The sequence below is a fragment of the Mesocricetus auratus genome, unplaced genomic scaffold (genome assembly GCF_017639785.1).
Source record: "Mesocricetus auratus isolate SY011 unplaced genomic scaffold, BCM_Maur_2.0 Super-Scaffold_100009, whole genome shotgun sequence".
NCBI lineage: Eukaryota > Metazoa > Chordata > Mammalia > Rodentia > Cricetidae > Mesocricetus > Mesocricetus auratus.
Genome location: NW_024429193.1, coordinates 47,784,427 through 47,799,131, shown reverse-complemented (window position 1 = coordinate 47,799,131; position 14,705 = coordinate 47,784,427). Strand labels below are relative to the sequence as shown.

The following is a 14,705-nucleotide window of genomic DNA, read 5'->3' as shown; positions in this document are numbered from 1 at the left end:
ACATATTATCTGCTGGGTTCTTAATGTTCCTGCTGGTGTGGGGTATCCACCTGTTGTGGGTTACCCTGCTTGGACACCCCTTGGGGGAGGGGGTGAGAAGATGTAGCACCAACAACTCAAGCACTGGGAGTCAGTGAGTAGCAGAGCGTGCTGCAGACTTGTTTATAAGGACGTTAGAACTGCCTTTATACCCCATCCCAAGGTCTTACTGGCTCAGGCAGCTGACTCTGCTGCATTGTCCTTTCCTCATTGGTGACTCTGGTCAGGTGTCTCTCTGTCAGCAGTCTCTGGGCCTAGAGGCAGGTTTGGCTCAGGGAGGAAATACCTGCCCAGAATGCTCATGCATGCTGGCCTGGGCACCCTACATCCACCACTGCTCAGACATGGGCTTAAGCCAATAAAGAGTCTTAGACTGAGTGTTTGGGATCCCGGTGTAGCACCGAGCCTTTCTTAGGGGGAGTTTTTAAGCACAAATCTCGTGTTATGGGTTGACATACTTCACTTAACAAGAACAGCCAGAAGCAGAGCTGCAAGAAGCCAGAAAGCAAGGTTAGTGCACTTAGAGATTTCTCAGAGCTGTGGACTTTGATGGGTGAGGCCTTTTTTTTTTTCCAAGACAGGGTTTCTCTGTAGGTTTGGAGATTGTCCTGGAACTCTCTTTGAAGACCAGGCCTTGAACTCACAGAGATCCTCCTGCCTCTGCCTCCTGAGTGCTGGGATTAAAGGTGTGCACCACCACTGCCTGGCGAGGTCTTTGTTTTTGTTTTGGCAGGTAGTACTGTCTATGTGCTGAGTTTTACAGCCTGAATGACACTTTCATCATGGAGTCAGTTATGCTAAGATCTGGAGGCCCATTACACCTGCCAAATTGTATATACATTTTGCCAGCATTCCTTTGTTTTCAACACTGTAGTTATCTTTTTTCTAACCATTTCATTCTGCAGTCTGTGATTCAGACTAGCATATTTAGTCAAATTAAGTTAAATCAGTTTCTTTGCTCCTAGAAACACTGCAACTACATCTACACCTTAGCCTTGACCCATCGGACTCTGGGTGTTCACTGAATGGCGCTTGTGTTTCCACTGTGGTGGCTGTGTCCAGGCCTATCTCTACGTGTGCCTTATATCATGGTTTTCATTTGGTGCTTCCTGGTAGGTCTCCTCAGCCCCTTCAGAACCTTGCATCAGTCCCATACCACAGGAAGCGTTTCACCTTATTTAAGCATCGTGGGGAGAAGACTTGCTAAATTTTTCTTGGCAGATATTTTAAATTATTTAAAATCACTACTGAAAAAATATCCAATATGTTCTACCCCTACTCTTTGGTTTTATTCCAAGGACTATATATGCAGACAGAGGATCACTTGGGAGTCACTAAATCCAATGCCAGAAGGGGGCACACTTTCCCTAAAGTAATTGCATACACTATAGCTTTGACTTGCTATAATTATAGCTAAGCTACAAAGCGAAGCAAATGAACAGCTCAAGAAGACAGCCCAACTTAGCAGAGCCGTAATTGCATAGGAATGTGTCTAAAGCATATCATACAGAAATGCCTTTGACTGACATTTCCTTGTTACACGGTTTCACATAGACCAGATATCACAGATGCAGGGAATGTCTAAATTTGACCCTGTCCAGTGTGCTTTGTAACTGTTACATAAACATGGGCTAGATTAATTTCACCATGGTTTTCTTCCTCATCCACTTGGAAACTTTGATTAGTTGTCTTAGCTTGAGTTTTCTGTTGCTGTAATAAAGGGTTCGTTTGGCTTGCATTTCCATAGCACAGTGCATCATTATCAAGGCAGGTCATGGCAGGAACTGAAGCAGAAGCCATGGAGGAGTGCTGCTTCCTGGCTTACTCCCCATGGCTTGCTCAGCCCGCTTTTCTATACAACCCAGGCCCACCTCTCTCCACGGCTGGGTACTCCCAAGCCCAAGATCAATCAAATAAACATGCCGCAGACTAATCTGGAGGAGGCATTTTCTCAGCTGACGTTCACTCTTCCCAGGTGACTCTAGCTGTGTCAAGTTGACAACAAACTAGAAAAGTGAGTGGTTGAAATAGGTAGAGGAAAGAAAAGGGAAAGGTCAGAAGGAGGAAAACCACCAGAGGCTGAGAAAAATGGGAGTTCTGAGGGTAGGTCAGAGACCCTGCCTGGTTTTGCTATGGTCTGCTCCAAGTTAACCTGTGTCCTGGGGATGGTTTGGAGACTCTTCCCTGTAGTGCCTACACTGTATCCTCTCCCACGAACAAGTTGGATGCTTAGTGGTCAGTCCTTTCATGAGCTTCACTGTCCAGGGCCCTGACAACGGGCAGAAGGATCTGACTCAGACTCTTAAGCACAGCTCTGTATTAACTTTCAGTTGCTGTCTCAGCATCGTCAGAGGAGGGTGCTGGGGTTGCATTTCCTTTCTAAGGGGTCATTGTAGCCAGTGGTGAGAAAGGTCTGGGCAAGGATGTGGGTGACTCTGAATGTAGTTATTAAAAAACCTAACTCTTAATATTTTTTTGGCCGAACTTTAAGAAGTATCTTTATGACAAAATTAAAATCTATTGAAGCCCTTTATCCTACCCAAAGCATTTACAAATATGGGTAGCATACCAAAAGCATTTGTAAATATTTAAAAACATCTAATTGGAAATGGTAAAAGATAATGTCCACAGATGTAAGACCCACTGGCGAGAGACAGTGAAATCTTTAGCCAGGACAGTTAGAAGATTACTGTACTATCCAGAAGTTTTAGCTTAATTCCTATGCTTAACAGGGAGGAAGCAAGACTTTTATGGTTCAGCGCCCATGGTAAACTGTCCCAGGCAACAACAGTTTCCCATGTGTTTGAGTTCAGGTGACAGGGAATACTTCTGTCACATCAGCCTTTAAATTCCTGCCTATTTTCCTCTCTCCTTTTCATCACAATGTTAGTTGGGAAGCTTCTTTGAATGTAGCATGCCAGTGGTCACTGGCTGGTGCCTGTCAAATTTAACTGCCTGGATCACATCTGAACCTGATTTAACTTTCACCGAGGATCGCTACTGGTTATCCATGACTCCTACTTAATGAAAGAGGCAGGGTAACTGTATCCTAGGAAGAGTTCCATTGGCTGAAGTTGCAGGTAATCTGTAGTTATTGTGGACACTTGGCTAACTTTTGCCTGGAGCCAGGCTGCAGTACAGACTACAAACCATTGGCTAGGTCCTCCTAGTGCAGCACAGGTCTTTTATGACTGTGAACCTCAGGTCAAGGGCTCAGAGAAAACAGGATTTCTCTCTTTTTTTTAAAAATCTTTTAAGGCATGATAACTCTCTGTAGTCCAAGCTGTCTTGGAAGTCAATATGTAGTGATCCCCCTGCCTTCTGAGTGCAGGGATTTGAGGCATGAACCCATACCTGACTTCCTACTATTTTAAAAAGTAGCGGGCTGGGGAGATGGCTCAGTGGTTAAGGATCTGCGTCCTGTTCCTAGGGGTTTCAAGTCTTCTGGCCTTCATGAGTACCACACTGACATGTACAACCCCTCACACACATAGATGAAAATAATACAAATAAAACCTTAAAAAGATTAAGATCATCTAGACCTTTGAGATACTGCTTTTATTTAACATGTATAAGATCCACTTTTACATTATTACAAACATTTTACAAACAAAACTTTATTTTGTTATAAAACATTTCCTGGATTTTTATCACTGTCTAGTTAAAACATAAGACATACAATATATAAATATGAAGGTCATTCTCCAAGTATTAGAACAGAATACTGATGGAATCACTTCATTTTCTTTTTTTCAGCACTGAGGACCAATCCCAGGTCTTGCACATGCTGGGAAGTTCCTTACTGCCGAGCTATTCCTCAGCTACTAATAACACATTTCATAAACACTGGGTAAACCTCCAAATGATTAAATAATGTAGAAGAAGGTAATTCTCAAGACATATTGTCAACATTAATCAAATTCTTCTATAGTCTGTCTTTCCTTACATTGAATTGGCCAATGAATATTGGTGAAAGACTTATATAAGATAAACATACATATTTAAAAATACAGAACACATTGTAAATCAGATTTTTTTGAAATCAATTTTGTTGTATGGAGAGACCACCCATATTACCATCTAAAATAGTTTGTGTATACATATTCTGACGAAGTCACATGGAGAAGGGAATAAGGCCTTGTTTCCAGGGCATTCTTAACTTAGGCTTACTACAGAAATATTTCATCCCTACAGCTCAACTACTAACATTATGCACAGTACCTAACTAAGCCAGTATAAACAGTGACCTAACAGTCTCAGCTACCCTACTTGATTATATTCACAAGACGTACCATCTAAAAGAACTGAATTTCTGAAATGCCCAGAGGAAAGACTTGTGAAGAAAACAAAACAATCCCGTCATATGAGCTCACTGCGTCTCTCGGAGATTTGAGTTAAACATGGAAGCCTTCAGTGAAATAGTTTATGAAACTGTCAGTTTATGCTTCAAAAGTGGTTAATTAACATGGAAATCTGAGAGTCTGGAATTGCCTCTGGATGCTTTGACATCAAAACTCAGTGCTGCCTGATTAAAAAAGAAGTTTTCTGAGTCAGGGCCTCATTTTGGGCTCATGACTACCTTGGAGCCCAGACTGCCCTTGAACTTCAGTAGATCCTGTAACCCAGGTTATCCTTGAACTCATAGTTCCTCCTGCCTCAGCCTCCCAATACTGGGCTTACAGGTGTGACCCTGGATTTGAATATGTTTTGAATGGAGATTAGTTGAAGATATTTTTTTTCCTTTTAGTAACAAAGGAGTTAAGTGGTCAACTTCTGTGGCTCACAGTTTTACACAAACAGAACAACAACAACAAAATGAAAAACAAAAACCATGTACAGAAGAGTCTAGTTTGGATATTATTCTCATGGGTTTACGCTGGAATGAGATGGAGGATTTAGGGTTGTTGGTCAAGACTTTACCATCAAAGGTGTTCATCTACATTAGTTGTTTGTACTCAGAAGCCTTCAATACCACCACAAGAGGGAGCCCACACTCAAGTGTAAACCGATGCCTCAGGGCCTTCCCTGCCTTTTCCTACACTTCACAGCCTGTGGCAGGAGTGCTCCTGACTGGCCTGTGCCATCTTAGATGTTTAGATGTTTTCTTCTCACCACAAACACTAGCTTTAAAGAGTGCCGTTGGTCTTTTCTATAGGATAGAAGAAGAAAACAATTCATACCTAAAATTCTCTAAGTGATCTAAATATTAAAAAAGTAATTTGTTAAGCCTCTACTTTTCCAAGCCTATTGTTTTCTAAACTCAAAGCAGAGTTACAAGAAGACAGTACCTGGCAAACAGCTTTTAAACTAGCCTTGTGGCTGACAGACTGACAGTGGATGCCCTGTAGGAAGTGAAGAGTAGGAAGGCAGGTACTCGAGGACCCCTTCACATTCTGATAGGACTGGACTGTAATACGAATGCAGAACATACCTCGGAACTCTAGGGAAGGAGAATCCATACTTCTGCTGACCATAGCATCGCAGATAGTCTTTCGCCTTCCAACCCAATGTTGCTACTTACTAAGTGATTTTTTATTACTTAACAATATATAAATGATTATTTAGTAGCTGCTAAAATTAAAAAGGCGTAAGATCTCTTCACATTTTTATTTTTCCTTTTTGAGATAGGGTATCATAAGTCTAGTTTGGCCCCTAAGTCACTATGGAGCCAAGAATGACCTAGAACATCTGATCCTCCTGCCTCCCCCTCCCAAGTGCTGGGGTTACAGGTGTGCACTACCACACACAGTTTTTGTACTGAGGCTTTGTGTGGTTTAGGCTAACATGAGCTATATTCCCCAGCCCCACGCCTTTTATTTTTCTAAAAAAAAAAAAAAGGATTCTGTACCATTTAAAATACCAAGACCTAATCTTGTGTAGACAGAGGGCCAGGGGCAGCCAGGCTAAGTAGGGCAGCCACTCTGCCCTGATTACAGCACCCTGTGTGTGTCTGATGGGTGGTCTCAGTGAACCATGCTCACAATCCAGCGTTATCATCCTCTTTAGAATTCAAAATCATTTGCAGAAGTGCCAATAAAAACATAGCTTAGAAATTATATTTTAAAATAGAAAAATATGCTTTTAAAATTGTCAGACTAAACCTCTCTAAATAATATCCCCATTGTCTGTAGTTAAATTTTTCTTTGATCTTTCTGTAACAGACAATGGATCAGTTCACTTGAAAACAGACAGCATGCCCTCACCTATCTAGATAACTTCCTCCCTGGCAAAGATGCTCATGTCAATGTCCCAGTCTCCAAATATATCTTAACATGGTATTCAAAATACTCTAAAACAGGGTGTCATTTTTTAAAATCAGCATCTATTCGTAAAAATAGTTTTGGATTAATGTAGACTACCCAATTCTTTAGATACTAAAATAAAAATTCTAACGGGAACAATTTCAATTTTCCAAACTTTCCAATCTGGATACTCAAACATTGTAACTCTGTCCTTACTTTGTCAGCATAAAAAGATCCATTCTGTGCTGACCTATTGTGTTGTCAGACATGATTGTGAAGGTGAGGACTGGGGCATTGCTGGCTCTGTACCTCCTCCTGCTTCTTTTCAGCTAAGAGAAGTTTAGCTCTCTCTACCTGGGCACTGCCAAAACCAGAAAAACTGCAGCTCTGTGCTGTGCTGTTTCCATGGACCCAGACCCAAAGGGCTGTATTAGAGGTATGTTACAGTCTACTCTGGCTTCAGACCGCAAAATCTGACAGTAAAGAAAATGAGAAGTGCCACAAGCAGCCACTCAGATGTCTGTCCATCAGCACTGCACGGCTAAGCGTCAGTTCACGGAAGTCTGGCTTCCTTAGAAGGGGGCCATTTTTCTGATCATCTAACAGTTTCCCTTCTGACTGCTGAGACCAGCAAGTCTTAGCACTGAATGGATCATGAAACAGCTTTTCTCCTAGCCTGCCTATGTAGCCTAACCTGCCTAACCTATTAAGTTTACCTTGACTCTTACGGAGTGCTACTGTGGCTTTTGCAGTTTATCTAATATTAGTGAGAAGGAACAATGTATGCCGCACAGTCACAGCATTCCTTCCATCCAACTGTCTCAGACCTGGACACACCTGTTATATTTGACTTATGTCTGATATGAAGTATTTAAAATGTTTAAGTTACAACATTTTCCTAAAGCATGACACCCACTTCCTGTCAATTATTCCAATTATTGCATAAAAAGAGTTAATATACTTTGTACAATGCTATAGGTAACAGGACATGGAAGATTTACTTAATAGTAATTACAATTATTTTGATAGCATTTATGGGTTTAAACTGACTTCACATACTGTCTCTTAAATGTAAAATTCAAAAACAGAGCCCGACCTGTTGAGCACCGCTGGCTTGGATTTTCATGTTGGAATACCACAATCACACTCAGGTGTGTCTAGTGCCATCTTCCCCTGGGGTGCCTTGAAAGCACAAGCAGACTGGGTGCTGAGGCAGGACAGGCCTTCACCCTCCATTCACAGGCTTCCCTGCAGGTGAGTGTCTTGGAAAGGATGGCGGAGGGGGCTTTGAGAAGGAATCAGCATTGCTTTCCTCTTCGCAGATGAACTTCACTTTGAAAACAGATTCGTCCTTTTTCTTACATGCTTGACTAAAACACCTTGAAACACCTGTTGTCCACAGCTCACATACACAGGGAAGCTTCTGTCCGTTGATGTCACCTCTAGCGTTTGATCACAACCTGCTCATAGGCTCCAGATCCTACCCTGAAACAGCAGTGAGGGAGATACTTTCAGAGCTTGAATTGTAGAGGTGGCAATTTATGGAGAAGTTTTCTCCCAGGTACACCAGGTGGTTTTCTACCTCCTCCATCTCTTTCCCTCTCCCTCCTCTTCTCCTCCCTCCCTCCCTCCCTCTTTTTGAGACAGGGTTTTTCCCTGTATCCCTGGCTGTCCTGGAAGACCAGGCTGACCGTGAACTCAGTGATCCACGCTGCCACTGCCTCCCAGCTCCAGGTGGTTTTCTACTGAGTTTATTTTTACAAGGCTTTAAAGGTTTCACGTACATAGACACACAGACAGTCCTAAAATCAGTCTCAGCTAGGGCAGTACATCGGGTTTTCACGGTGTTAATGATGACAGTCTGTGGCTTAATGTCTTTCCAGAAAGTGTAAAGCCTTTTCTTTCCATTCTCTCTCCCTCCCTCCTCCCCCTCTCCTCACACCTCTCCCCGCCGTCCATTTCTTGTCTTTCTCTTTTTCCGACAGGGTTTCAAGTAGCCTAGGCTGCTCCATTCCTCTCTATGTAGCCAAAGATGGCTTTGAAGTCTGATCATTCTTGCCTCTGCCTCGTAAGTGCTAGGATTATGAGTGTTAGAACTCAAGAGTCCCTTTCGTCAATATGTAGATGGCTTTACATAGGGCCAGCATTGTGAATCCCACCCCTGTGGAGACTGGAAAGGAAAGTGTTCTTGAAGAAGGGTTTATTTCTCTAGTATCTCGGTGTAGAAGACTATTGGTTGTCACCCATCCCCGTCTCTTCTCTTCTGTGTAGTTAACCTGGCTGGAGACTGTTTCCTCAACTCCCCTGTGGTTAGGTGTGGGCCATGTGTTTCTCCAGGAAACACAAATGAAGAGATGTAGCAAGTCTCTCTAGCATACAAAAAGTTCTTACCCTGGGTTGGTAGCTCCCCGGCAGTCCAGGAAGGTAAACTAGTAAGTGTTTCACTTTTTGGAACAAAGCTGTATTGTCAGCCAGGCCATTGCATCCTTGGGTTTCTGTGCTACAGTCTTTAATGTACTATGCCATGTACGAACTGACCTCTAACAACAAAATATACTAAATAACTTGATTTGCAAGCTTTGTGAATAAAACCATTCTGAGATAGCCTATTAAACAATGGCTTCATCCACAGTAGACTTTCTGTGGCTACTGTTATGACTTGGTTCTGTGACGTCCAGGAAGGAGCTTGCATCTTCCTGCTGCTGTTCTTTGGTCTGGCAGAAGAAACATTCTCACCATGTCTTTTAGATAGCAGCTAGCTTTAAGCTGCTGAATTGGGTCAGAATTCTGCCTTTTCCTGGAAACATCTTGGGTGATCAGGAGAACTTCAGTGGCAGTGCTTCATGGAGGCGAGGGTCTCACTGATAAAAGTTATCAGTAGGTGCCTATTTCCTCATTTGTCAAGGTATCAGAAACCCTATACCCCAAACCCAGTGCTTTACTCTGAGTGTACAGAATTTAATAATCCTGGAAGCAACCACTATGGCTGGACTCATCCCTTGGAGGCATTATGCGAGGTGTTTGCGGTATGCCTTTTTCCTCTAGTATAACATGACTAACCCATTCCTTCCTATCACACAGCAGGGATAACACTGCACTGTAGTTATGGCAACGAAATAAGTCAATGCAGTGGCAACAAGGTCTATGGGAATACAGTTGGGCTTTTAATAGAAGGAAGGAAGGGAGGGTCACAAGACTCTCACCTGGGGTTCCATCGACCATTCCCTCCTGCATGTGCTCTTGAAAGATGCTAGGGCATATAGGGGGTGGAGGGTTAACTGAATTTGGGCTTCTGGGGGGGCTGTCAGCCATGATGGAGTACAATTTCTTGGTGATGCAGCTGCTATGAGTCACTCCTGCTTTTGTAATCCCAGGAAGCTCACTGGTTCAGCAAATGGGATGTGGGGAGAATTGTTAGTCTGGTCTGTTGTTGGTGCTGTATCTTAGCATATAGAAGATAAGAATGGCATTTGAATGTCAGAATACCAGAAGGAAGCACGCATATGTGGGGAATAATGGCTGGAGAATTTTCAATCTGATGAAATCTAAGAAGGCCAGTGAAACTGCAACAGAATAATCACATCCAGCCACATCTCACTCCAACTTCTAAGAAACCAGTGACAAAGAGAAAATCTGTCTGGGTGTGGTGGCATGGGACTTCATTCTTAGCACTCAGGAGGCAGAGGCAGATGGGCTTTTGTGAGTTTGGGGCTACCCTGCTCTACATAGTGAGTTTCAGGCCAGTCAGGGCTATACATTGAGACCCTACCGCAAAAATCTTAAAAAATGTCCATATAGGGACTGGAGAGATGGCTTAGGAGTTAAGAGTCATTCCTGCTCTTCCGGAGGACCCGAGTTCAGTTTCCAGCATTTACATTGGGTGTCTCACAACTGTCTGTAACTCTGCTCCAGAGATATCCAATGTTCAATTCTGTCCTCTGTAGACTGCCCCCACCCTCAACACACACACACACACACACACACACACACACACACACACACACACACACACACACACACATACATACACACAGACACACATAAAAAATCTTTAAAGCAGCCACACATACAAATTATACAGAGAAAATTAAAAATAGAAATGGAAGCACACGTCTTGTTTGAGAAAGTGAAATATCCCTAAGGTCAAGAAAGGTCAATAACAGCTTGGCTGCTGAGTGTGTGCACAGCTGCTCACAGAGGTAAGAGCACTCACTGGCTGACAATGCTTGCTTTTTTCTGTCAAAATGTCAGGCTAAAATTCTATTCCAAATATTCTTTTTATGTTACAATTGTCAGTGCTCTACTGTCCAATATGTTCTAAAACAACATTAAAATAAGACAACAAACTAACATAGAGTATAATGTTGAAGACATCCAGGAAAGGAAAGAGTGTTCCAGTCTTCTCAAGCACAGCCTCTGCCCTATTTCAGTCTCAGCACAATGAAGACTGCAACCTTTGTCCTTTACCTGTGGTTTTCTTTCAGAGTCCAGGCGACTCACTATGTAGCCGAGGATGACACTGGGCTCCTGAACTTTTGGCTTTCACTTCCCACGTGCTGGGACTATAGGAGGGAGCCACCACACTTGGTTATGTAGCTTCGCTTTTGCTAGGCAAGCCATCTAACAGCAGAGCTACATTTCCTCTCCTCATATTAAGACGGTCTGTTTTAGCAGAATGTTGTTTGGTGGGTAACATACCTGTTTGGAAGGTGATGGCTGCCAAAGGTTGTACTTCCCCCAGGCCCCACAAATAACCTCAGTCCTTCTTCTGCAACACACAAATTGGAATGCTTGTTAAACATACAGTTATCAGATACTATCAAATAATATGAATATTGTAGTAACCCAGATTTTACATTTATTAAATGTATCCAAGTTTTATAAAGGCTTTGAAAGAGACAGCTGGAAAGGTGGCCTATAGCTCCTTACCAGCTTCCCCAAAGCTTTTTCTCTGAACAGGAATGACAGCTCTTTCTACACATTTTCATGAGGTTTAATTATTTCTATTTTCAGCCAGTTACACAACAAAACAGTCCACTGTTAAGTGTTCTCTGTTCCACCAGTGTGAGTAATTGCACCTTTCAAGTCGGTAGCATATAAATTCCCAGCTTCTGTGGAAAATGAGAGGAGAGACTCCAGGATTCCACTCACCACTGTTTCAAGACCACCACCCCAGACCTTCAAACTGGGCCAGGGACACGGCACTCAAAGTGTATGGACATGAGAGCTTTCTTTAAAACTCATCTCTGCTCCTCCACCCCCACCCCCTGTTTGGGGGACCGAGCCAGGGCCTCATACATTCTAGGAATTTGCTGTACTACTGAACCACACCCCCCTCATTTGATTTCTTCACTAAAGTTTGTTCTTTCTCCAGCGTCACCAGCCTTGGGCTTTGCTTTTGTGGGTGTGGAGTTAACTTTACACACATGCCATGGTAGCCCCGCCACGTGGGCTGACACAGCTGTGGACCACAGCGCCCGTACTCATCCGTTCTCTGCACACCTTCTGCACTGGAATCGAGGCTAAAGTCTTGACTCTGCAGGATTTTCTCCACGATGTCATCAGCATCCACTCTGGTGTCATCAACCCGCTTCAGCTGAGACTCAACAGAATCCTGCTTCACCGGGCACCTTTGAGAAGAACCACAGTTGTTTCCACCTTTTGTATTGCTCATGCTATGAAAATAAAGACGTAGAGTCCCCACGAGGGGGGGTACCTGGTGAGTTTCTCAGGAGCTTCTTCTTCTTTATCGGCTGGGTCAGGGTTTGGTTCAGCTGGGATTTGCTCAGTTTCATCGCATGGCTCCAGAATGCTTTCAATTCCTGTTGATGTACTTCCCACTGAGGTATTTCTTCGGTGGCAGAACTCGGAGAAACTGGATGACCGGGAGTGACATGTGCTATACCCTGCGGGTGGAAAAATGACTTTGGATGTATTAACAATATCAGACACACTACAATCTAACCTTTTCTTTCTGTATGTGTACACATGTTGATATGGGTGCATGCACACATATGTGCAGATGCACATGTGTGAATGTGTGTATAGAGGTCAGTGGTTGATTGTGTAGTCTCTGTCCCTGAGCTTAGAACTTGCTGATTTGGCTACAGTGGTCCTCGACGTCCTTCTGTCTTTGTCTTCTCAGTGCTTAGATTACAGGAACGAACTGTCGTGTCTGACTGTCATGTGATCGCTAGTGAGTGAACTCTGGTTCTCTTGCTTGCATGACAAGCACTTTACTGAACCATCTGTCATCTCTTTATCCCACACCACAGTAGTTTTAAGTTTATTCCTGAATTTTACTTTGTTTGGAGACGGACACCTGCTATACAGCAAGCTGGGGCTGACCTTGAACTTGCCATCCTTCTCTCCCAGTCTCTCCACTGTCAGGATAACAGGTATATACCACGACACCTGGCTTCAAGTCCCTTTAAAACAGTGGTTCTCAACCCGTGGCTCCCAACCCTTCTGGCAAACACCTATCTCCAAACATATTTACATTAGAGTTCAGAACAGTAGCAAAATTACACTTATGTAGCAACAAAAATAATGTTATGGTTGGGGTCACCACAGCATGAGGAGCTTTACTGAAGAGTCACAGCGTTAGGAAGGTTGAGAACCATGGCTTCAGAACAATTAGGAGTCGAATCCCACTATGGGCCTCTACCTGATACTTTGGACTGCTGGCTTGCATAGCTCGATGTTCTAGAATGTCCCCAGGCACCAAGTTCATCTGGAACAGAGGCACTCTTTGCTGAAAGATCTGCAACAAGTCAGGTGATGTTATTACTACCAAGTCAATGTCCAATTCATATTCTAACCTGAAGATTTTATTACTTCACAAGTTCATAATCAAGGAAAATGAATTATAGAGTGATAGATTCCTTCAAATTGGTACAATGAAAACAACTACATTGCAAGAAATGAAAGAATGCTTAGATATTTTAGTTCGTTCAATCAATCAATCTATCTATCTATCTATCTATCTATCTATCTATCTATCTATCTATCTATCTATCTACCTGACAGGGTCTCATATTAGCCCAGATATCCTTAAATCCACTCAGTAGTTGAGACTGGCCTTCAACTTCTGATCCTTCTTTTTTGAGATTACAGGTGTGCACCATCATGGCCCTGCCACTTGAGTACTTTTTGTTTTGATTTTAGGTAGTGCTGAGGAAATCTTACATGTTCAAAATTTACATTAGTAATGAAATAAAGGTCCTTTAATGCTTTAATGTCAGTCTTCCTATTTCTAGGCTATCCAGGGGGCAATGCTATAATTTAGCAACACAGCATAGGGTGTAGTACCCAGGATGAAAGTTCTTAATAAACTGGTTTCAAGGCTGGAGATGGCCCAGCTGTTTAGAGCACTGGCTGTTCTTCCAGTGAACTCTGGTTCAGTTCCCAGCACCCACACAGCAGCCCACAACCACCTGTAACTCCAATTCCAGGGAAACAATACCCTCTTTTGGCCTCTATAGGCACTGCATGTCCATGGTGCATAGCCATGCCTATACACAAAACACCCATACACTAAGAATGAAATCAATAAAATCTTAGAAAAAAGTATAAAAAGAAACTGGTGATAGCACAGTTTGAAAGTAAAAGGGCAAAGCAGTTCCAACACTGCTTCCAGTAGCTTCCAATGCATGTTCATAGTCTAGATAGCAATCACGTATTTGTAGAACTAGCCATCCTCCACAGGAGACAGAATTGTGACTGTTTAGCATTAGTGTAAAACACTTGGAAACTGGAACTGTTGTTGACTTAGGAGCAGAAGGAAGCAGTTGAGTGAGATAGTTGCTACAGCAGTAATTCTCCAAATGAGATAGATAGTACACAGTTGGGCCAACAAATGCTGCCAAACATGCAAGCCACTGGTCCTTTGTAAAGACTCATCATGTCCAGGCAGAATGCAAGGATCCCAAGTAACTCTCTACAACAGCCCTAAACCCAAAGGTTAGCTCCAACAAAACCCTCTCCAGGAGATAGTTCATGGAGATTCCTGTACACCCAAAATCTACCCCAGTGTTTGGCTCAGATCTCAGCCATCTGTCTCCTGGTTTTCAAAACGTTAAATGTATTTAATCCATATAAAAGTTTATTAAGCTCTTATCAAACTAGTTGTCTGTAGTATAGGTGAAACCGAGGCATTGGGGACACAAAGTAAATGAGACAAAACACATTCTCAAAATTTGGAGGTGGAAGCAAAGAGAATACAGTGTGTCCAGCATTAACCAAGGTATTAAGGACTCCAAAGGCCAGTGCATACAGTACTACATAGGAGGAGACCTCAGAGAGGAGGCTAGCTCGGGATCTGCCAATGCAGGAGTCTTTCAGCTCACTGAAGAGGGAAGGGCATAGGACACAACAAGCTTGTAGGGCAGCAAATGGCTTGGTGCAGTCCCCTGAGCAGTGGGG

The 14,705-nt window shown here is 43.0% G+C and overlaps 1 protein-coding gene across 1 annotated transcript in view; it reads right to left on the bottom strand.

Moving 5' to 3' along the window:
• Positions 1-3,578: 3,578 nt before the first annotated feature.
• The window catches only part of Fam102b (family with sequence similarity 102 member B), a 53,569-nt gene continuing 42,442 nt past the window's right edge, over positions 3,579-14,705 (bottom strand). The window contains exons 7-11 of the mRNA XM_005076656.4: positions 12,949-13,044; positions 11,998-12,187; positions 11,784-11,911; positions 10,980-11,049; positions 3,579-7,766 (exon numbers count right to left, since the gene is read on the bottom strand). Coding sequence (XP_005076713.1) covers positions 7,724-7,766; positions 10,980-11,049; positions 11,784-11,911; positions 11,998-12,187; positions 12,949-13,044 — 527 coding nt within the window. The 3' untranslated portion in view covers positions 3,579-7,723. The remainder of the gene's footprint in view (positions 7,767-10,979; positions 11,050-11,783; positions 11,912-11,997; positions 12,188-12,948; positions 13,045-14,705) is intronic.